Source organism: Musa acuminata, chromosome BXJ1-8 (genome assembly GCF_036884655.1).
Source record: "Musa acuminata AAA Group cultivar baxijiao chromosome BXJ1-8, Cavendish_Baxijiao_AAA, whole genome shotgun sequence".
NCBI lineage: Eukaryota > Viridiplantae > Streptophyta > Magnoliopsida > Zingiberales > Musaceae > Musa > Musa acuminata.
Window position 1 is genome coordinate 19,200,710 of NC_088334.1, and position 24,400 is coordinate 19,225,109.

General features: G+C 38.8%; 1 protein-coding gene across 2 annotated transcripts; it reads right to left on the minus strand.

The window, feature by feature from the left end:
• Positions 1-1,545: 1,545 nt before the first annotated feature.
• LOC135582848 (calcium-dependent protein kinase 16-like) lies at positions 1,546-22,522 on the minus strand. Of its 2 annotated transcripts, XM_065079298.1 has the most exons (7): positions 21,680-22,517; positions 19,840-19,983; positions 18,990-19,142; positions 5,460-5,575; positions 5,180-5,347; positions 2,004-2,234; positions 1,546-1,927 (listed from the first exon to the last, which is right to left on the minus strand). In XM_065079298.1, exons 1-7 carry the CDS (start codon positions 22,332-22,334, stop codon positions 1,778-1,780), a joined length of 1,617 nt encoding a protein of 538 aa, XP_064935370.1. In that variant the 5' UTR covers positions 22,335-22,517; the 3' UTR covers positions 1,546-1,777. The 2 variants fall into 2 exon arrangements, with proteins under 2 accessions (XP_064935370.1, XP_064935371.1); XM_065079299.1 differs by lacking the exons at positions 1,546-1,927; positions 2,004-2,234 and adding an exon at positions 2,317-2,659 and having other exon boundaries at positions 21,680-22,522.
• Between the last annotated feature and the right edge of the window lie 1,878 nt (positions 22,523-24,400).

The window sequence follows — 24,400 nt, forward strand, 5'->3', positions numbered from 1 at the left end:
TGAAATCCTTAATTACCTTAACAGAACTACGTTTAGATTTTCTAGATGAATTGGCTGAATTTTATTTATTAAGATTGCATATATTTATCCTCCCTCCCCAAATCTTGCAGAGTTTATTCTTTGTTTTTCTTTTTTTTAACTAGTTGATATTTATTATTATTATTATTATTATTATTATTATTATTATATATATATATATATGTATATATATATATATGTATATATATATATTAAGATTCTTTTCCTAAATACGAATCAAATAAAGGTGCTCACAGTCACTACTACAGATGAAAGAAAATCAATCACATATGGGAAGAACAAATGACGGGGGGACAAAAAAAAAAAAAGAATATTGTAGAATTTAGTACAGGATCCATCTGCCTCAATCAATTCCTTTTTATTTTAGGTGTTACGCTCGATCAATTCTTTTTTAAGTTAATACTACTACTTCGCCCAAGTGCTAATAATGCATTTAGAGCCGAGAGGTCTTTCCTTTCTTTTAACGTTAAAGCCGAAAATGAAAGTGAGCTGTAAACCCAACAAGCAACGAACTCCCACACTTATGCACAATCCCCCTTTTGCTTGCTTTAAGAATGGACATGGACATAATAATAAGATACTGCTTGTTCCCTTTTGCTTTAAGAATGAAAGGACATGCTAAGTAAGATACGCTGTTAGATGCTTGTTCCCTTTTGCTTTAAGAATGAATGGACATAATAATAATAAGATACTGCTTGTTCCCTACACTTTTAAAACTCTCTCTTGTTGTCTTCTACTTGGACGAAAGTAGTTAGCATAAGCAAAACAAAAAAGAAAAAGCATCTATCAAGCGAGCGAGACCGTCTACTCGCTAAGGGCAATGGCCAAGCACTGCTAATCGGGAAAGCAGAGAACGCCTCCGTTTTCTGAACCGACAACAAAGATCAAGCCGAGAACGCTGTCGACAATGGAACCGCTGGTTGGGCATGAGAACTGAGAGTCGATTCGGCTTCTTAATAAATAAGATCAAAGATTGAAACTCCAACTTCGATTTCAAGGGAAACACGGTCAATGGTACAAGCACCCGACCCGACCCGACCCCTCTTTCAAGGGAAACACGGTCAATGGTACAAGCACCCGACCCGACCCGACCCGACCCCTCTTTCAAGGGAAACCTCACAACCATGGATTTGCCCTTTTGGGAATAGTTTATTATGTTAGAGCATTTTCACAATAAATTAATAATAATAATAATAATAATAATAATAATAATAATAATAATAATCAGTCACAGCAGAAACGTCATAATTTCATTTATAAAGATTGCTATATTCCGTGACGATGGCATGGCCTACCCTTGGAGTCCTTTAGTTAATGTAGCGTCAATATGGCGTTCCCGTTGATGTAGCGCCTGCAACAATGAGAGAGCAGGCAACTTACAGGTGTACTAACTACTACAATGTGCTCCCAGCGGGAACTACTTACTTTTTAGTTGTTGCATCAATCAACGTTGCTCTCAGGAGGATTTCATCAGAATATACTCTCACAAGCCCATTTAATCCATCGTTCAAAGCAACAGTCATCATGCTCAAATAAAAAGTGCAATTTAAGATTACAACATATGCACTATTGTACAACACATCAAATCCAATGCAAGAGTCGGGTACCCATCACGAGGGTCAAAGAACTAATTACATGGTAAGCCAATCAAGAGTGGTTGGTTGACCTAACTAGAGGACTTCCGCCGAAAAGGAAGGGACCAATTCTCAACAAATGGATAAGACCTCGGAAACGTAATTTACTCATTGCCCAAGTTTAGAGACCCGTCCTTCATTAGTCTGATGCTCAGACTATTGAACCTCCCTCTCGAGTAGTGGCGTGAAGCCTTTCTCCAGTCTGTTCCAGTTTTCATCATTGCCACGAATTCATCATAGCTAATTCGTCCGTCCTGCAAAATACAAAAAGATTATACATGTCAATGGTTGAATGTAATTTGGCCTCCAACGATAACATATATCGGTCACCTTGTCAGTGTCAACTTCTTGTAAAATATCATTCGCCACATCAATGCTGTCAGCAGCTCCATCTTCCGCCAATGCCTCCTGAAGCTCCTCTGGCTCGATATACCCATTCTCATCCTTATCAAAATATGAGAAGGCTCTTCTGAGATGCTCGTCATTAGCCATCCTTTGTAAATGAATAGATACCGCAACAAACTCTCCATAGTCTAGGGTTCCTTTACCAGTGGCATCCACCTGTTTGGTCAAACTCGATCAATCAGATTATGCAGTCTTCCTCTTCTGAGCAAGCAGCATTGTCAAACGGAAGCAATCAATAACATTGCAGTACATGGTGCCTACATCCTTTGCAAAATTGTCAAGCATGTTCACGGAGTTACAATGAGCTCAGGACCTTCATTTGCTCAAGCAAGATATATGACCCGAACATGAAGAGTTCTTTAGCTAGTTTAAATAAAATAAGCTAACCAGACTGCACAAGTACGATGTGGGCGTAACATGTCAGTAAACCCTCGGATTTAAGCAAACCTTTGGTTGCCCTCCAACTTGTTGTAAACTGCTAGTCTTGTTGCAACTAGGCTTTGAACCTCCCCTAATTGGTATAAGAGGCACCTTTGACAGTCCAGAGCCTTGACAATTCTGTTGACTGCAGTCCGTATCAACTTCAAGTCAAAATAGCAAGTAAATTAGCTGGCCTTGCTGCAAATATTGCTGGTTGCTCAAAATAGACCAACATCGGGCTCAAAGAGGCCCTAAACTGGCTCAAAACATAACAAAATGAGGCTAAAAAGGGCCCAAATAGAACTTAAAACGGCCATAATATGGCTGACCAAGTCCAGCACTTGTCAACCTGGTCTAGACTCAATCAGGGTCTGTTTGGGTCTAATCCACTTGGAACGAAACAAGTTTAAGAAATTAGTTGAAGCGTCAATGTACTTCAATATGGCAAGTAAGTGTTCTAAAATGTGGTCTACGAGGCCACATATGCAGTATAAGAAATTAGCTGAAGCATCAATGTACTTCAATATGGCAAGTAAGTGTTCTAAAATGTGGTCTACGAGGCCACATATGCATGTGGCCAGTGATATGGCCACATCACAAAACCAAATTCATAGAGCATGTGCAGCCTCAAGATGCACTCTCATCACATATGTGGCCATATGTTTATGTGGCTGCTTATTAAATCTGTACAAACAGCGGCATAGACATGCAGTATAAGAAATTAGCTGAAGCATCAATGTACTTCAATATGGCAAGTAAGTGTTCTAAAATGTGGTCTACGAGGCCACATATGCATATGTGGCCAGTGATATGGCCACATCACAAAACCAAATTCATAGAGCATGTGCAGCCTCAAGATGCACTCTCATCACATGTGGCCATATGTTTATGTGGCTGCTTATTAAATCTGTACAAACAGCGGCATAGACACATATATGCAGCCACCTATAACAATGAACTGGATATGTGGTTCACATATAGATGAATAAGTTATAGCTACCATCTGAGGTTTACATATCTTCCTAGGTATCATCGTTTATTCTGGTATACTATATTGATAGTATTTAACATGGTCAATGAAGTTCTTAATTACAACACTTTTACATGGATTCTGTAGTGCGTCACTTTATATTGTTCCACATTTAAATCACATATATCTTTGTTGTTATTTTTTGATATTTTACTGTTTACTACATATATACTATACAGTGCCTTGACTGCCTACATACTGCAGCTGCTGCTCTTTTGAACAATGGCACCACAATATTGCACAACAAAGCTACTAATGGGCAGGGGAACTGATACTGAAGTATATATATAGTGCAACCAATTTGGACCTAATCAATATAGGCACTGGCAGCTACGGTGTGTCCTAAAATGCCATTAGACTCAGTTGGACTGATTAAATTAATTTTCAACTGAGTCTGGTCTTGCCAATCTGATCCTGTTGATATCAAGTTTTCACCATTGGTCGATTCCAATTCCGATTTCAATGTCATGACCTATAGTTCAAAAGATATGGTCAGTATACCACAATAATCAAATCCATATAACCATTCTCTCTGTCTAGGATTTTATTATTCAATATATGTAATTCATGGCTGTGACATCATTGGCATTGTTCTCTTCAATTTTGTCTTTCAATGATGTTGGTTTTCCAGTGACTAGTTAAGAGACAAAGGAGAATGACCACAACCAATGTTTCCATGGATCTCGTTTGCTGCATGACCTTGCAAGGTGATAGCAACAAAATAGATTGACTAAATTTTATGAGTTTTAGCATAAAATAGAAATTAGTAGCTTATTGCAATGTTAAACATTCTTTTATCCTTTACTTTTGAGGGGAAAAAAGAGAATTTAATGAATATAGCTCAATGGAACCCAAAATTCAAAAACAAAACCGACTGATATAACTTTTGACTTATGATGTTTCTCAAACACTTCTTATGTAAATCCAATGATACAAATTTCATTTTTAGGTTGTCAAACCTCATTTCACAGAAACTTCTTTAATTTTGTTTCTGTTTGACTTGACCTGGCCCAGTTCAACCTGATTTAATAGATCTCATTTTCAACGTAAAGTTTAAGAATTCAGATCAGTTTGGCCTCAAGTTGATAGATATAGTTGCATGTCAGGTTCATAGCAAGTAATTAAACAATCTGTGATATATAGTACAATATCTTCCAACAGATCAAGAAGGGAAGATAAAACTGTTCCTATTTGATCTGTCACACTACAGACTTGACTGATAAGATGCCGAGAAGCTTGAATGTCTCAGGTCAAAAGCTAAGATGTACATTTTCTTTGCTTTGAAGAATTGTTAAGAGCTTAGAACTCCAAGAATATTGTATCTATGAATTTAGGTAATCCATGTAGTTAGAACTCAAAATAAATGAAACATTTATTCACTAGTGACCTCTTTATCCTTCAGTTGCAAACTAGTGGACTGCACAGCAAACCTAGGCCTGAAATCCAGTGTAAAAAGATAGACTACAATTATAAGTTTGAACTTTCTAAGTCAAAGCATCAAATATAATTGGATTTGGGACAAGTACTAAATGGAGCACACTGTTGTCAAGCTGAATGCATCTGATACATGGCAGGCGACCATTATTTTTGTTGTCGTGCCTAGGGTAAAAAGCATTTTAGGAACAAACATATAGGAATTGAATACACTTACAGCTTCAATTAGCATCTGCACTTCAGACTCCACAAGATGGGAACTGGATTTTGCAAGCCCAGTTTTGAGTTCCTCATATGAAACAATACCATCATTGTCAACATCCATCATCTTAAAAAGCTCTTTTATATCTTCAACTTCTTCAGTGGATAAATGATCAGCGATAACCTAGTTTTGCAAGAAAATATTCCATCAAAATTAGAAGAAGATTTGGAGAGCTGAGACTCATAACATGGTTTTCAAACATCTGATGACATAATTTAAGAAAATATCAACAAACCCTTAAAGCTCTCCTCTTGAAACGATTCATCCTTGAAAATTGTTTGAGCCTCGACTTAACCACATCCCCTAGAGGTACATTTGGAGCTTTTTTAGCATCTTGAAGCCAAGGATGTTCTGCAAGAAAGAAGAATAAATAAGGATCACTTCGACATAATGTGTGGGTGGGAAGAAACATAAAATAGTCACCAACTTGGAGAACACTGTACTGTACTAGAAAATAGTCATAGTGCAATTGATGCACACTGTACTCGGTGATTTTCAATTTATAATGTGACATGCATGTGCTTTCAAAACCATTTTATACGACAATTCATTACTATTATGTCCATGCACATGCATTATTGCCAAGATTGTAGCTGAAGCAATCAAGGCACTAATAAAGCACACAATCTGTTTGGCATAGTTGGCAATGAGTGAATTTTGTTATTTGTCTACAAAGGCAACTCATAGTTTAGATATTTAGTCTTGTAATTATCTTCGAGACATTTATAGAATAGTATGTCATTTGTTATTTAACAATCTTCACTGTACTAGCATCCCCGTTTACCTACTGGTCTACAGTCTTGTAGTTTATGAGTAAATCCAATAATTTTACGTAGAACATGCTTTCTGTTGCAAATTAACATTTTAAAATGTATGCCTTCATGCATGAACGTTACTTTTCATCTATTAACCTCACAGAGTCCTGACACATGGCAACAATAACTGCTATGATGAACCAGCTATAGTTAACTGCCATCACGCATAATAAAAATGAGATTAACTCTCATAAACAATAATATCACAGACTTGTAGGTCCAAAATGGGAGCCACATTCTTTCTAGAACTCACAAATAAAAAGCTGCATGTCATAGCGATACTGGATACCCCTGGGATGGGAATTTGACATGAGATAGAGATTTCACATCCACCAATTATCAATCCATTTCTGCTAAGAAACTATAACTTTTAACCAACAATTTATATTTGATTGAAAGATAGAAGTTAATCTTGAACTTCAGATGGGCATGAAAAAAATGAAGTTAATCTTGAACTTCAGATGGGCATGAAAAACATGAAGTTAATCTTGAACTTCATGTTAACTTATAGAACCAAGGATTAAGATTTCGCCTGGACCGATCCGCAATGACCGACACCTACCACCCTTTTTGGATGGTCCGGATCAGTTTATTTTTTTCTGTAAGATCCATATCAATGCATTTCACAGCCATTCAAGAGCATGGCAGCACTGGGCGTTGCCCATGCCACACGCCTGCTGCTGCCTATTGCTAGGTCGGTACTTCCCCTCCATCTCCTCCTCATCGTCTGATAAAAAGACCCCTAGGGTTTTATCATAGAAGAAGAGGAAAGAAAGAATATGATAACTTCGAGGGGATCGGCCTCCTTGATCACTTCAAAAGCTGGAATACTATTTCATAGATGATGAAAGAAAAAGATACATCCATATTTATAGAGTTCCACCCCTGAGTCCATCAGGACTTGGACTCCTAATAAAATAAATAAATCTCAAATAAGCCCCTATCCGACTCTTACTAGACTAGAAAAACTTAGAAAATAAGAGGGATCTTAACAATTCCTCCCTCTTCAAATCAGCGTTGTCCTCAAGGCTGAGTAGCATCAAACTCTGGGAGCTTCTCTTTCAGCACTTCAGTCATAGGATATCTACAGTGCATCCCAACCCGTTGATCAAGTAAGTAGGGTCTCCACTTCGTGACAGTGTAAGCTCGGTAACGATTGAAATCGACCATTATCGCTCGGTAACAATGCTCCAACGGTCAATTCTGCTCAGTAACAGTGCTCCAACAGTCAAATTGATCGTTAGAGTCATTTCTCATAGGTTTTTAAACCCTTCTTCTCCCATATTTCACTCTATTTCATTTTTATACTTTCTTAAACTATCTCAAACTCTTTTTTTCTCATATTTGTGCTCTCCTAAACTCTGCAAAATAACGATTTATGAATTGAATCGAGACTAATTTGGGAAGATTAAGAGGAAGAACTTTCTAATCAAGAGGTATGCATTATCTTTCTTTAATTAGAGAGTAATTAAGATCTTTAATATTATGATTAGTATATTTAATATTGATTAAATCAAAATTAGACACTTAATAGGTCAAATATTTATATTTCGTGCATATTAAATATTGAAAGATATTTATGATAGTAAAATAAGTTTAATTAGGTTTTATTAAAGTTATTGAATGCTGCGATTAATCATTTTAATGATGATTTAATTGAAATTTGATCGATTTTATGTCAATTTAATGTGTTTAATATCAATTAAGGTGTTTGTCATGTTTATAGTATTGAAAGAGAAGTAATTAGTGGATAATTAACTATGTTAATCATGTAATTAGTATATCTAATGATGATTTCATCGTAATTTGAACTATATTGGATCAAAATTATATATTTAATATTTCTTTTATGTGTTTGACATATTTATGATGGTAAAATAGGTTTAATTAGATTTTATTAAAGTTATTTAATGCTACGATTAGTTATTTTAATGATGATTTAATCAAAATTTAAACTATTTTAAATCAATTTAATGTCTTTAATACCTATTAGGGTGTTTGACATATTTGTAGTGTTGAAAGAGAAGTAATTAGTGGATAATTAACTATGTTAATTAGGTTATTAGTGTATCTAATGATGATTTTATCATAATTTGACGCATATTGGATCAAAATTATGTATTTAATACTTCTTTTATGTATGTAACATATTTATGATAATAAAATAGAATTAGTTATGTTTTAATAAAATTATTTAATGCTGCGATTAGTGATTTTTTATCGATATTTGATCAATTCAATATGTTTATACTTTATAGCTTATTTGATTTAAATTTGGTAAGATCATGACACCAAAGGAACAGTCATATGAGGATGCATGGGTTCATGCACGCAAGATAGATGAGAACCGTCATCATTGGCAATGTATTTATTGTGACTACATTAGCAAGGATGGAGGAATAACTCGAGTGAAAATGCATTTGACAGACGGATATCCTGATGTTACAAAATGTAAGAAGGTTCCGACGAAGATCCGTAAATTATTTCAAAGCAAGCTACAACAAGCAAAGGAAGATACAATAAAAAAGAAGGCAAGATTTGAGGAAGAATATTATAGGGCTACACAGGAACCAGTTTATGATCAGTATGAGGGTTGCGGCGATCAAGTCGACCCGGATCTCACAATTGGGATTCGTGTATCATTGGAGCATCAGTATACGGTCAACGAAGCAATGAGGCATCGACGACCTGATTCACAATTGGAGCATGGCAGTGGTAGTGGAATCCAGAGATCGACCGGCATGAAGCAACCAACTGCTCCTTAGTTAGGCCGCACTAGTAGCATGAGGTATGGTGGACTCCATGGTTTTATGAGAGGTCTTGGTAGGAGGTCCACACTAGATATTGTCGATATTGATCTGCAAGCCTATCCCCCACAAACAGCGAAACAAACACGAATTGACGATGCATACATAAAAGAAAAGAAGCGGGATATTGGGAAGGCAATTTCAAAATGGTTCAACTTCCACAGGATTTCAGCCAACACAGCCCAAGGTCCATATTATCAGAGCATGGTCTCTTTTATTCAAAAGTCTGGCACGGGGATCCAATCTCTAACACCGAGGGAGATTTACGACGTGTACTTAGATGAGGAAGTGGTAGAACTAAAGGATTGGATCAAATCTTTCAAGAGACAATGAGATGAATATGGAGTGATACTGATGTGTGACAGTTAGACAGGACCAACAAGAATGAGTATCATCAACTTTCTTGTTTATTGCAACAGAAGAGTGGTGTTTCATAAGTCAGTTAATGCTTCTGAAAAGAACCAAGATGCAAACAACATTGAGAGCTTGATGGACACTATAGTAGAGGATATCAGACAACGATATGTTGTCCAAATAATAATCGACGATGGAGCGAATTTCAAAAAGGCCGATTTGCAATTGATAGAAAAAAGAAAAACTTTGCTTTGGACTTCATGTGCAGCTCATTGCATAGATCTAATATTGAAGGATATTGGTGAGCTAGACACGGTCAAGAATTGTATAGCTCGAGCACAATCAATTACAAAGTTTATATATAATCATCATTAGGTCCACGCTTTAATGCAAAAGTATGCAAACGGTGAGATACTCCGACCTGGAATTACTCGATTTACTACCAATTTTATTGCATTAAAGTCATTACAGCAAAAAAGACATGGCTTGAAGGTAATGGTCACCTCACAAGAGTGGTCTAATTCCAGATATTCGAGATTGAGCGATGGAAAAAAGATAAAAAAGTTCATTCTTTCCTCTAGATTTTGGGAGTCCACGATAGAAATCATAAAAGGTGTGGAACCACGTTATATTGTTCTCCGTAAGATCGATATGGACAAGCGTCCATAGATGTCGTATCTTAAATATATGATGATTTCAGCAAGAAAGGAGATCAGGAAAGCATTCAAAGATGATTTTAAGGCAGACCAATACGTACGGATCATTTATTGTCGGACTGAAGTTTATATGGATCAAGATATCCATAATACAGGTAAATTCATATACAGAATAATTTAATTTATTATTTTTTAGACAATAAAAAATCATACTAACAAAATTATGTCTTGTAGCGTATTATCTAAATCCGGCAATTCAATATCAGTATGCTTTCGGAACGCGAAATGATTTACTAACAACACTACGAAATGTTATATATCAACTCTTGCCAAACACTACCGATGCAGCCGATGCTCTTATGGAGGGTCGATTATTTCGAGAAACAATTGGTTCATTCTCCGACGTTGTAGCTATATCGTGTCGTTACACTATGGATCCTAGTAAGGAAAAATTACACATATTGATTATCAATTATATTTAATGTTAATTATTTGTTATGCTAATAAAATCTTATTTATATCTTTTTGCAGTCGAATGGTGGCTATAATTTAGAGGGCATGCAACACATTTAAGGAAGGTTATCGTTTGTGGACTTTCACAGACGACAACATCTAGTGGTTGCGAACGTAATTGGTCAACGTTTGCATTGATTCACACGAAGGTCCGCAACAAACTCTCCTACAGATGGTTAGAGAAATTGGTATATGTCCATTATAACATGCGGCTAAGATTGTGATGTGCTGAGCTGGATTAAAGAGCCAGAGGAACAAGATATTGATCTCATCGACCTCCAATTCAACAACGAAGATTCAGAGCCGATGTTAGATTGGGTTGAAGCAGTAGAGAACCAAGAGGATCCTCTATTTAATAAGGCGGGAGATCCTCAGCGTCCTTCATGTTTTATCACCTTGGCAATAGAAGAAGAAGAAGCACAACCCCAACAAGTGGAAAATCCCCCTCGATCACAACGTGGCAGGAGTCAAACAACATCGAGTCAAACTGCTCAAGGAACTACAAACACCTAACGATCATAGTCGTCCGCCTAGCATGCAAAGGCAAAGGGGAAGGCAATAGCATCAGTCACATCGTTGGAAAGAATCGAGTCGGGCGACGAGACACCTTCACAATCACATTCAGCAACTCGCTCGATCCAGAGACATGATAGCAATACGGACAGTAATACCTCGATGGATGATGGCGATGATATCTTGCAGTCGTTGGTCTCGTCTACATAACTTGAGGGTGGTGCATGGACCGAGGAGCAATATTTTACACATGCCACCCAAGATTTAGATCATGGAACTCGACAAGGTACTTGTCAAGTTTATGCACAGAAGGGGAAGGAGAAGGGTAAGGAGAAGGCAATGGATGAATTTGAGCAGATATGACAGAGCCTACATGATGTAGACACAGAAAGAAGCTCATCATATTCACAGTCGTCGTATTTTTGAGAATTATACGAGCAACAGCAATACAGTGATAGTTGGTCATCCTTCTCTGAGCAACAGTATGATACAGAGTAGCAGATCAGTAATGAAAGTAGAAGCTCTGACATTCACCAAAATATGCCTTAGGAGCTACCTTGGACAAATGTGATTCATCACGATCAGCATATGATTATCACCACATTGATGCATCAATGGCATACGGTGTACCAATCCACTATGTTATGGGATCAATTTCATGATTGGATCCAACAAACATATCATATTGATATATAGATGTATAGGATCGAGGACCCCAATCCACCACGCTGTCACGAACTTAGCCGGTTTTTCCTAAGTCGTGCGGCACCCTTGCGTGTCCGTCCGCAAATGTTAGCCTCCCCAAAACCTCTCATGGTCCCTTAGGACCTACAAAAAAAGAAAACGGGTAAGAGAAAGTGCCTCACTCGGGATTCAAAAGCAATCATTTCAGAAAATACTTCATAGCCAATGCAAATTACAAATAGACTTTACAAGATCTGAACGGTTGCACAACAAAGGGTCAAAATGGTCCACTACAGACTGAATATCTCTCACAAGTATCCACATGACACAACCTTTATTTACAAGCCTAAAACGGCCACCAAACCCAACTAAAATGAGGCTATTAAGCCTTCGACCGTCCCTCTATATGCTGTGCAAAGCATGAACAAACCAAAGGACACGGACATACATAAGCATTACAACAAACATCCTATTTAGAATTTTGTCTGTGACATTCTCCCCTACTTATTCCTTCGACGTCCTCGTAGAAGCCTTTGCCGACACTACAACTCCTCGCCTTTGCTGAGTCTTCAATCTTCTGCTCTAACTGCAATGCGCCTCTTGGCTCCCAACTGCTCTCCCCTACTGTTGTTGAGTAATCGAACTTTTGATCCGTCATGCTGCTTCAACTCGACAATGACTGACTCTAGTGTGGGGTTGGCTAAGTTGTGTTGATCCCTGTTGGTTCCTGCGGATCCTTCAGATGAAGGAAAATACCATCCTTACTATGTGCTAGTCTCTCAAATGCCTCATACTGCTTGAACTGGGTGGATGCTTATTGGAGCTTTAACGAGCATCGCCTCATAAACTTTTGAAATTTTGGGTCCTTCCTCCATAAAATTTGTCCATCGACTCTTCTTTCACTTAGTTGTCACTTCCAAGTAGATTCGCATCACTTCCGCTTTCGATTAGCATTCTATTGAGAAATAAAACAGATAATCTACTCTCAGTAGCACTGATCACCATTGGTGAGGATTTGACAACTATTGTCTTACATTATCTTCGAAGAGTCTTTGAACCTATACAAAGCTCCTCTGCTGGATAGATAAGAGAATTAGGGTACTCGGTTTCACCCATTCTCTTAAGAGTTGAGAAGGCAAAGGTTACTTGACTTCACCCGCCTCCTCGAGGGTTGTACTCCATGCATCGAGCTGGTTACTGACCTTCGCATGCTCTTTGCTCACACTTCTAAAGTACTCGAAGTGTTTGCACTCCTTGCATTGAGTTAGTTACTATAATTCACCTTCTCAATGCCATCGAACTTTTGGAATGCAAAAAATTTTCACCCCAACTTGGAGCAAGTCTCTTGTAGTTTTGGTCACCTCTAGGATTGTACCGTCTTCTCCATCAACCCTGTCGTCTACTTCCCTGAGTAGCAAAGGTACAACACCACGTTCGTTCCTTAGTCGTGCACTCTTGCACGACCCGAAGTCCTTCACTTTCAGCTATCTTGATGAGAAGCTAGTTGACACCGGTCTTACGAAGTTCCTTGGCTTCTGCCCTTCAGCCTTGTCTCGGTACTTAGAGTTTGCCTCTGCATGCTCCACCTCCTCGACCTCTTTTACGACTAAGCGCTCTCCCTCCATGAGATCAAGGGATCGATGACTTCACGGAAGTCCCGCCTCTGCGGTACCTTGACGCTGTCATGCCCATGGCCCTACTATCTGTCACCTCACATCTGCATCCCTTTCTTCACGATCGGTAGATCTGCCTCTGTGACACTCCTCCGAGTTCACCTCCATTCTAACCGATGCTTGATTTTGGGTAGCTAAGTCTCTTTGGACTCGTCGTCGCTTCCCCACCCTTTTCGACCTCCTGCTTCAACACCTTTGTGTTCTCCAAACAGTTCCCCTTTGGTCGATGGAAAGATAGACTGCAACTCCCATGCATGGCCTCTGCCATCATGTTGTAGGGTTTACACCGATTCTGTTCTCCTTAGCTTCCTTGGTAGCAACGTTCGCTTACTTGATCTTGTCATCTGACTTGTCAGGCTCCCTTAAGCAAATATGGGCTCTGGAGTAGTCCAACTCTCTAGCTGCTTTGATCATACCTCTGCATGATCAAGTCTCTCCCATGGGACTCACTGGTACTTGCATTCGAACTTTTCCCTCAGTAGTACACAGCCCCCATATGCTGATGACCAAGACTTTCATCCGATACAAAATTCGATACACGCACGGAAGACCCGCCACTTCGGAGACCACCATCCCCTTGGACTACTTCGACTTGCTGAACAAACTGTGCATTGTTCTGCCTCCTGCAAACGCACTTGCTAGATTGCGACTCCACGTTAATACAGCCCCCGCTACACCACTCAAGGCCTAGCAACATGCTAAACTCGCTGCACACTTCAACCTCCTACGGATGTATCCTTCTCATGCCGAAGAGAAAGTTTCAATGCTCCATGGCGCCGAGTTTCGGTCGCCTTGGGATGACCGCGAACATTCCATCGTCCGCATACAAGCCCTTGCATGAGTACCGAATTCTTCGAGTTAGCAATTTCCCTTACCTCTGTTAGCTTTGCACAACTCTTTCGGTCGCTAAGCAACTCATTCCACCTTGTATTGTCTCATCCTTTACCAAGCGCCTTGCTTGCCTTGAGCACCATTAAGTATAGTTGTCAATGTCGAGCCGTAGCTCGAACTCAGTCATCCCAACCTTTGTGCGCTACGCATTCTTCCAAGCTTGCTTGTTCTCGTGGTGCCTCTTGCGCGAAGGGTTGGCCATTCCTCTGAATGCCAATCTCAGATGCCCGCTCCTCCGAGCGACTCCTTTTTCCCTACATCTCCATGCCCGTTTTCCCTCAAACAGTCATGTGTGCTGACTGCCCTCAACGTAGCCCAACTAGGTCCCCCACGTTTGCATGCCAAGTGTTTCTATGAGTGTTTGTCCCGCTCTGATACCATCTGTCACGGACTTAGCTGGTTTTGCCTAAATCGTGCGGCACCCATGCGTGTTCGTCCGCAAAGGTCAGCCTCCCCGAAACCTCTCATGGTCCCTTAGGACCTACAAAAAAAGAAAACGGGTTAGAGAAAACGCCTCACTCGGGATTCACAAGCAATCATTTTAGAAAACACTTCATAGCCAATGCAACTTACAAACAAACTTTATAAGCTCTGAACGGTTGCACAACAAAGAGTCAAAATGATACACGATACCGTACCATACCAAGCCAAGCTCGAAACACCGATACGGTACGGTATTTCAATCCTTGATCGTGAGCGATCAAGGGCTGAGGTTGCAGCGGCTACTATCAATGCCGATAGCAAAGAAGGAAACAATGGTGATCGGCGGTTACAGTAGAAGGTGTGACGAGGCGATAGGGGATTTGCCCTGTTTCTGGCGCTGCATGGGGTGAGACGTTGGCGGCACCAAGGGATCACAAGCGGTCGAGGGCTAAGGCTGCAACGACTGCTGTCAAAGCCGGTGGAGAAGAAGGAAACAACGGTGATTGGCGTGAGGGGTTGCCCTGTTTCGATCGCTGTGTGGAGGAAAGGCTCCTGCCGAGGCTGAGAGCCAACGGTGGTGGCGTGGTTGGGAGCAGCGTCGCCGAGGGCTAGGGGCAGCAAGAGGGTGGTCCGCTGGCTGGGAAACAACAGCGATTGGCGTGGGGGTGGTCAGCGACGATGGCCCTTTCTCACTCGAGTGGGATGGGGCGCTACTACCGGCTGCTATTTTGAAGGCAAGGCTTGATGACAACTACGGCGGCGATGTGATGTGAGGAATTGCAATGGGAATGCCGAGGATCGCTGCTCTAATACCAGATGATAAGACCCCTAGGGTTTTATCATAGAAGAAGAGGAAAGAAATGGGATGATCACTTCGAGGAGATTGGCCTCCTTGATCACTTCGAGGGCATCGACCTCCTAGGATTTGTCATAAGCTGGAATACTATTTCATAGATGATGAAAAGAAATAGATACATCCATATTTATAGAGTTCCACCCTTGAGTCCATCAGAACTTGAACTCCTAATAAAATAAATAAATCTCAAATAAGCTCCTATCCGACTCTTACTAGACTAGAAAAACTTAGAAAATAAAAGGGATCATAACATCGTCCTCTTTTCCTTATTCTTCTCCTTCCTCCTGCTTCATTCTCCTTCTTCTCCTTCCTCCCTCCTTTCTTTCCTTCCTTTTACCTTCTGCTTCCTTCTTCTTCCACCCTCGTAGCAGCACAGTGGTACATGCTGACATATTATGTGTTGGTACACCAGCATTAGTCAAACCTATACTGGTCCAACCAACCATGGACTGAAATGGGTCCGGACCTGAAATTGAGTTCCTTGAATGGTACAACAAAATCAATGTTTAGGAGAACTTATTAAGCATTGTTTCAGTTATGCTAGTCCCTCAAATATCACATTCTTATCTTGCTCTTCTCTTTCAATACCTGCAATAATTCTACAATGAAGGAGGGTTTATATTAGATATTTGGGCAACTAATCAGTACAAAATCGATGAGGGAAGTAATAAATCCAATTCAACTTACTCTGCCTTTCCACATACAATGTGTGCAGACATGAAATTGTGTTTTGATCAATATCAGATGAAACATTGGTTTGACAGTTCAGAATTTAATTCAAGTAAAACAAGGACAACATGGCATCAAAGAGGATAGTACTGATTCTTTTGAAAAACCCTTCATCAACAATTTATTTTCAACATTACTATCTTAATCGTTTCTTTTCCACTATCACCCTGTTGGTGCAATATAAAGACTTACAACCTACATAGATGCATACCAGGATCTACTCTGATACCAGATAGCCCAGATGTTTATGAGGAACACCCACAAAGAGAGAAGAAAATCATTTCACAACATGGCAATTAGGATCTACTCTAATGCACAACCTAATTAAACTATGATGTGCATCATCTTATATAATGTTGTGTCCTCTTCTTTTTTATCTTTCTTTCATTTGCTTGTTCAGAAAGTCTTCTATCTTTGTGATAAGAATTGGAATTTCAGGAACCTAATGAGGATCGCACATTAGTCTCCTGAAAGGGTAGTATGGCACTGTGTTTTGTCCCCAATTATTGACGCCCACTAATCGGCCATGTACAGTTGAGGAACTGATATGGATCACTAACCTGTCATAGCAATATTTTGGCACACAATTTACCCATAATTTGTATTGTATTAAAAAATACTTAGCAGAAGATTTCTTATTTTTAAGTGTACCAATCACTTGCTTTCAGACTTGAAAGTTCACTGTTCTCATAGGAAACTAATCTGTAAATCACAGATATTCTAGAAGAACTTGGTTTTAGTTCAATTACCATTTCACCAATATGAGAAGCTCACATATTTTTTGTTATTGCATCTGCCCATAATCCAAGATGACTACATACCAAATGCTTAAGTTATAGATGATATAATCGGTTAAACACTCTTGCTAACCAAAAATCTGGTATTTGGGAATAATCAGATGTTTCAAGATAATGATTTTAAAGCTGATCATTAGAAACAAACTTATACTCAATGCTTCAACCTAAAAGTTTTAAAGAGAAAAAAAGGGGGAAAAAAGTAGAAACTGCTATATACAGTACCAGGGTCGAAAATAAAAATCAAAAACCTATTTCAAATGAGAAAAACATCACTATAGACAAAGATGAGCCACTAGAATCATCATATCAACAATTACTAACTACACCTGTAAAAATAGTATGTTCCAATTCACCAGCAGATATCTACTGTTTAGAGTAGAACACGATGCTAAACTATTTGAGAAAGTAATTAAATAGTTGGCTTTAATCCATTTCAATTATTTGAGAGTCTAGAAACGAAAAGAAGTCCTTGACTGATTCATATTTGAGTCAGGAAATTGTGCTAGTAATTGATATTGAGATTGCAGAACTTGATCCAACAAACTATATTCGAACTCCTCCGCTAGAATGATGAGATCAAACTTGTTTTACTTAGGAAGCACATGCTCATGGAAAACTTCACTTTCTATCCAAAGCACATTATTTGATACAACAACAACAACAAAACCGCAAGTCCCAACTATTTGGGGTCAGTTATATAGATCTTTTGCCACTATTGAAATATATGAAAGGTCATATGTTTGGTTAAGATTAGAATATTTATATCTTTACTTGTAGTTTTTATTAAAATATTTTTATGTCTTCATCTACCTCTCCTCATACCACTAACATTAATCATCTCAACTCTTCTAATTATCGCCTCCGTCGATCTCCTAAATACATGTTCATACCATCTTAAACAATTCTCTCTATATCCTCTATCGAAGTAATACCTAGTTGTTCACGAATAAGCATATTTCTTTTTCTATCTTTCCTATTAACTTCAGACATCCATCTCAACATTCTCATCTCAGCAATACAAACTCCTTATTCATATTATTTCTTAACTAACACTCAGATCCATAAAGTATTGTTGGTCTAACAACTGTCATATAAAACTTTTCTTTTAATGTAATGCACATTGTTTGATAAATAATAATATTTATGGCATGTATCATCAATGCAATGTTTTGCTGTGTGTGCAAAATAGTACAAATTATCTTCCTAAAAGAATTTATTGAAGAGAAAAACACAACAGGAAAGTTGAGAACAACGAAAAAATCTGATCATGGACTCCATAGAAAGAATATAAGACTGACCTCTAGGCGTCCAATTGCAATGACTAAAGAAAATACAAAAGCAGAAAAGTGGCAAATAAATTTGATAGAATCAAAATTTTAAAACAAAGTTGACAAATTTATGTTTGTTAAATACAGAAACTGATAACCGATAATCCAAATGAAATAACTAATTCAAGTAGATGAATATAAGTTGATGGATGTAGAAAACTCAAGATTAAATTAAAAAAATCAAGATTAATGAACATGCAAATTGTTTAAGAAAATAAAAAGACAATCCAGTGCACAAGACTCAAGCCAACTCATGATCAAGGAAGGTGTATGCAACCTTGCTCCTGCAAGCAGAGTACTCACTTAAAAGTCAGACCCTGGTCACCTGAGTTGTGAAGAAGCAACCTCATTGTGACACCAAGGTTCACTCTCTTCTTTAAATTCTAAGATATAATTTCAATTCAAAAACTTAGCATGAAAATTAAGTTCACAGAATCTGGCCTCCAATTTAGAACTAAAAGAATTTTATTAGAAAAGCTTACATTAAAGTCTACCTAGACACTAATCACTTCAAAAATATCCTCCCTTTCTAGCTTTAGCTTAGTTGTTTATGGAACTCAAAATCATGGCTATAAGGTGTACAAAAAACATTTAATTATTAGCACGAGAAAGTAATAAGGATGATTCAGAAAGCAGAATCTGCCAGACAATATTTTAAGTGCACAAATAACAGCAAAGTGGCAAAAAAGCCTCTTAAGTGGAAAAAATTTACAAGATTTACCATACCAAGCACTTGCTTTGCAGTTAGCCTAAGCTTTGGGTCATGTTCCAACATTTGCCGAACAAGATTCTTCGCATTTTCTGAAACACTTGGCCATGGTTCACGTTTGAAATCGATAAGCCCCCGCAGAATAGCTTGGGCAACTCCCTGTTCAGTTTCTGCAATTTAGACATTGTATTCCTCATCACAGAAAGCAATTTTACATGCAAATCTAAAAAGAGAAAACAGAGGTCACTCCAATAAAGAATAGCAAGCGCCTAGAGGGCAGTTGTGTTGCAAGTTTGCAAAAATGTAGAATGGACATAGACACATCATCATCCAGACACATCAACACAGGAAATTTTTGAAAAAGTAGAAAAGATGCCACAAAAATCATTCATAAACTAGTAAGTATTATTAACGTATATTGATAGACTATGTTAAACTATAATGATCTATAATTTATAAAAGACTATGACAATTATATATGTAATCACAATGGCCCTTAACAAAAGTACTACAAGCTTGCACAAAATATTGAGGATAATTCACATTATAGTATCAAATATCCAAGAGACACATATTTTGACATTATTCACTAATACCTATTACCTAGAAGCAAATACATAGATGATATAAGCATCCCACATATACAGGCATAAGATAATATAAAAGTAAATATAGACATCCTAGTATGTTTTGAAGCAGTCCAATATGTTCTAAGAAGAATCCAACCAGTGTCAGTGTCTGACACAAACTAGGACACGATAAAAGCATTTTGAGGATTTCATAAGTTTGCAACTAAATAGCAGTAACAAGTGCTACATAAGATAGAAAATCATATATGGTTGGATTCCACTAGAAGAATAAACTTACCTGCCCAAAATGGGGGAACCCCACATAATAGAATATAGAGAATAACTCCAGCACTCCATATATCTATTTCTGGTCCATAATTCCGCTTTAGAACTTCAGGTGCCATGTAATATGGACTACCAACAATCTCAGAAAAACTTTCACCTGGAATAGCAAAAACGAATATTTAAGGCTTTCTAAATTTGAACACTGTGGTTGAGTTAAAAGGAAGAAAATTTACATATGTTACTGCATAGTTCTAAATTTGACACATCTACATGAATTCCCATAAGAACTAGATTAGATGATATTATCCTACAAAGATGATTATAAATTAAATTAAAATACTTCAATACTAAAAGCATATGCTAAACCTTACAAGTAATGCCTATGTAATTTCATATCCTATAGTTGGAAAATTTAAGGATCAAAACTTCTCTAATTAAATTTAAAGGTCCTTGAAAATTATTTTAGCAGTAAACACGAAACGATTCCATATACTTTGACCAAAATAAAATGTATCTATGCATGTATTTCATAGAAGTCATTAATATTACAGAAGCTGAATGCAATAGCCAGTTAACAAAAGTAAAAGAGTTGACAAAGCCACTGTGGTACTAACATTCCATTCAACTCAACTGCACCAAAATGAAAGCTTTATGGGTGAGATCTACAACTTGTCAAAGCTGTATACACACATGAAGATATGACTCAACAAGATACATCTACAGGAATCAGGCGAAGCATATAATTTTTATCTAGCTTTGACATACTTTCCATTCAATAAGGAAGACCACACCAACACCAGCCAATTAATGCAATAACATTTTGACCATTTCTGAACACCAAACACAAATAAATTTTCATTCTATGAAAGAATTGATTTTCATGGTTCTTAATCTAAATTCTAAAGAAAACATAGTTGACAATACAAGGATAGCCTAGAGATCATATATAATTGTTGAAAAAAATTATGGCCTACACAGGCCTTAAACTAATGTAACTAATGACTTAATGAACTGCTTATTTACACCTCTATGTACCTCGTCTGATATGATTTGTTATCAACAATAAATTTCAGAGGAAATTAGAAGGATGACAAATACATAAAAGGCAGGATACAACTTGGTCTGGAAAGTCATACGACCATAGCACGCCGAGGCAAAAGTCATAATGGCATTAGAGCAACAATATTCTAATGGAGGTCAAAAGAATTTGACAAAGATGGGACACAAAAATAAGCCACACTTGAAGAAAAAGTAGAAATAATCAATGTGGATCCCCTTGATAATATTCATAACAAAAGGGAATGAGGAGCACAGTTTAGACCCACCATCATATCTCGGTGTATCTTGGTACCACAACTAACATTAGATTATCTTCACAAGTTACAATATGCATTACGATATTCATAATTTCATGAGCAAAAAACCAACAATAAATCCAAGTGTTACCAAAGTGCAATTTTGCCCTCTCCACAACAACTTGGATTCAAAAGCATTAAAAGAGACAACTCTCAACAAATCAATGATCTAGTTTTCCTGTTTTTTCCTTTATTAGACACACCAAAGTGCAAATTTGCTGTCTAAAACAAAATGGCACGGGCTATAAGTGTGTTGCATGTTTCCAGTGGCTCTAATGTGACAAGCAAACTAACTCAGGCAAGTAGATTTGTCAGCTAACATTTATTCGGGACAAGAACAGTTGCAACTGATAAGCCTGAACTCCGGGCCAGTATTCTCACAAAGGCAAGCTCGATATCTTGACTCAGTTCAAAAGTGAGTCTTACGAAGTTCAGTGCATTCAACGAAATCTCCCACAGTACCATATAATCATAGATCCAGAGGGAAAGAAGACTCACCGGGTTTAAAGAAGATGGACAGCCCAAAATCGATGGCCTTCAAGGGCGAATTCTCCTTCTTGCTAGCAAAGAGAAAGTTCTCCGGCTTGAGGTCGCGATGGATCACGCCGTGCAGGTGACAGAGCTGCACGACCTCGACGATCGTCCTGGTCACGGCCGCGGCCGCCCTTTCCGTATAGTGCCCCCTCGCCACGATCCGATCGAAGAGCTCCCCCCCCTCACAGAGCTCCATCACCAGGTGAACGGCGCCGTCGTCCTCCCGCGCCTCGCGCAGGGTCACAATGCTGGGGCTCCGAGGGAGGTGGCGCATGATGGCCACCTCCCGCCGCACGTCCTCGACGTCCACCGCCGTCCGGAGCTTGCGCTTCGAGATCGTCTTGCACGCGAGCAGCTCCCTGGTGTCCCGGTCCATGCAGAGGTAGGTGACGCCGAACTCGCCGCGGCCAAGCTCACGATCGAGTACATACTTCTCCTCGATCCCGCCGGCCGACCTCACGTCGCGGCTGAGGACGGTCAGCCGCTTGGAGTGGCCGGCGGCGGTCCCCCCACCGCCGCCGCGGTGGAGATTGTTCTTGCCGGCGGAGAGCTCGTGGTGGAAGTGGGTGCTGACGTCCTCTCGGGCGACGGCCGCCGGCGAACGGCAGCAGTTGCCCATTGTGTCGCCGGATCCGGCAAGGGTTTCGCTCCTGCACCGCCTTCACAGAAAGCAAGGAAGAAAATAGCTAGGGTTCTTATAAGGTCGGTCTCACATCATGGATGCGGAGCAGAGGGAGGAGAGCAAAGCAAGCTTCCAAGAATGGAATTTAAATCTAAAAGGAAAGAGAAAAGAAAGGCGGTGAAGAGAGTATAAATTAAGGAAAGGTCTGCTTTAGTCTGCTGCAAGCTGAGACCTTTGTCGGTTTATAACGGCCATCTGTTACAACGATTTCGGAAGAGGAACGATGCGTTATCATGTTATGCGCATAGTAACGGAGGGAATATACCACAAGAGGGAATGGGGGTCGGGTCGTCTCCACCGTAGGTTATGATTTTAAATGGCGATTGGCATGCTTTTGTTTTCAGAATTATATAATGCTGCTCGCAAGAACAAAATTATAATGTAATGCTAATACCACTTCATCGAGCGGCGGTACCACAGGATTTGCATTCTTTGTTGCGATCACACTCATCAAAGGCTTCTCCTGATCGGTAATCCGCTTTGTTTTGTGATGATGATGGCTTTGCTATTGATGTTTCTGTAGTTTAAAACCGCTTACATATCCGAGACTAGTTTAGTTTCCTCTTGTTGTAGTGAGAGAGAATCATGCCATTACCAAGGGTGGATTGCAAGCAAAAGAGCAAAGCAAAAGTATATAATTACATAAATCGATACTTTTATCCAATGAAAGAAAGACAACCATAATAATACACAAAATACTATGTATGATACACTAACCACAATGATTGTGTAGCTCACAATTCAAAGGCAGTATTATTCCATTAATCACATCAATTTATATAAAAACCATAGCACTGATATTCGACTGCATCCGATGTTATATACAAATGCAAACAAAGCAACTTTTTTTTAGAGGCTTTTAAGAGCACGATATCAAAAAAATAAAATAAAATAAAATAAAAGATATCCTTACTAAATCTTCTCTCAAAGTTAACGTAAATAATAATAATTAGATGCATAAATATAATTATAAAATCATATGATAAAAGAAGTTTTTAAATTTTACTTATATTAATTGTTCGAGAAACTTTGATCCAAAAATATAGTTCGCATTTCTTTTATATCTTTAATATTTTTTTATAAAAATTTCTTTTAGTGTTGAATTTCTTCGTCTTTCTCATTCTACTATGTGACGATACATCTTAAACAATATGATATGGATACTACAAAATCTGAAAAAGACGATTCTATGCCATAATATCGTACACAATCCTGATTTCTCTGGTTCTAATACTTGAAAAATGATATCTTCACTTACTAAAATATTAGTTATTGTTGTTGAATCTCGTATTTTGATGATGAAACCACTTGATGTATGTTTGTGATTTAATCTGCGTTTTAAGTGACGCAGGATACTTCGATCAGAATGAGACAATTAAAGCAGGAAAATCATGTTATGCCGGAGGAACATGTCAGAAGATTGGACGTCGAGCCGGTGGATCGGTCAACGTATCGACAGAAGGCTTCGGGCCGTGGACTCGGGCATCGGGCCAAGAAGAGCGGGTATTGTGCCAAGGATATCGGAGTTGCGGAGTCAACTGGCCGATTGGGCAATAGGCTGCAGGAGAGGACGATGCGCCGAAGAATCGGACGAAGCGTCGAGGGACCAATGACATGCTGGACAACTTGGTTAATTGCTTAGGATTAATTGTCTCGATCGAAGTTTTGTTTACATGTGCAGGATTAACTACGATGAAAGTAAGACATGCAGCAGGAGTTGCACCGGAGTCATGACAATGATCACGTTGGGAGTTCGAGAACTCGACGGAAGTTCGGACAATCGTCGGAAGTTCTGCGGGAACAAATCCGAGAAGTCCAGAAGCTTGCCAAAGAAGCTCGTCGGAACTTGCCAAGTGGATCGTCGCAAGTCTAGGAGTTTGCCGGAAGTCCGCAGGAGGATCACCGAGGGTTCATCGGATGATCGACGGAAGTTCACCGGAAACTCGCCGGAAGATGCGATTGACGCACCGGAGCAAGCTAAAGAAATTGTCTTAGGATTTATC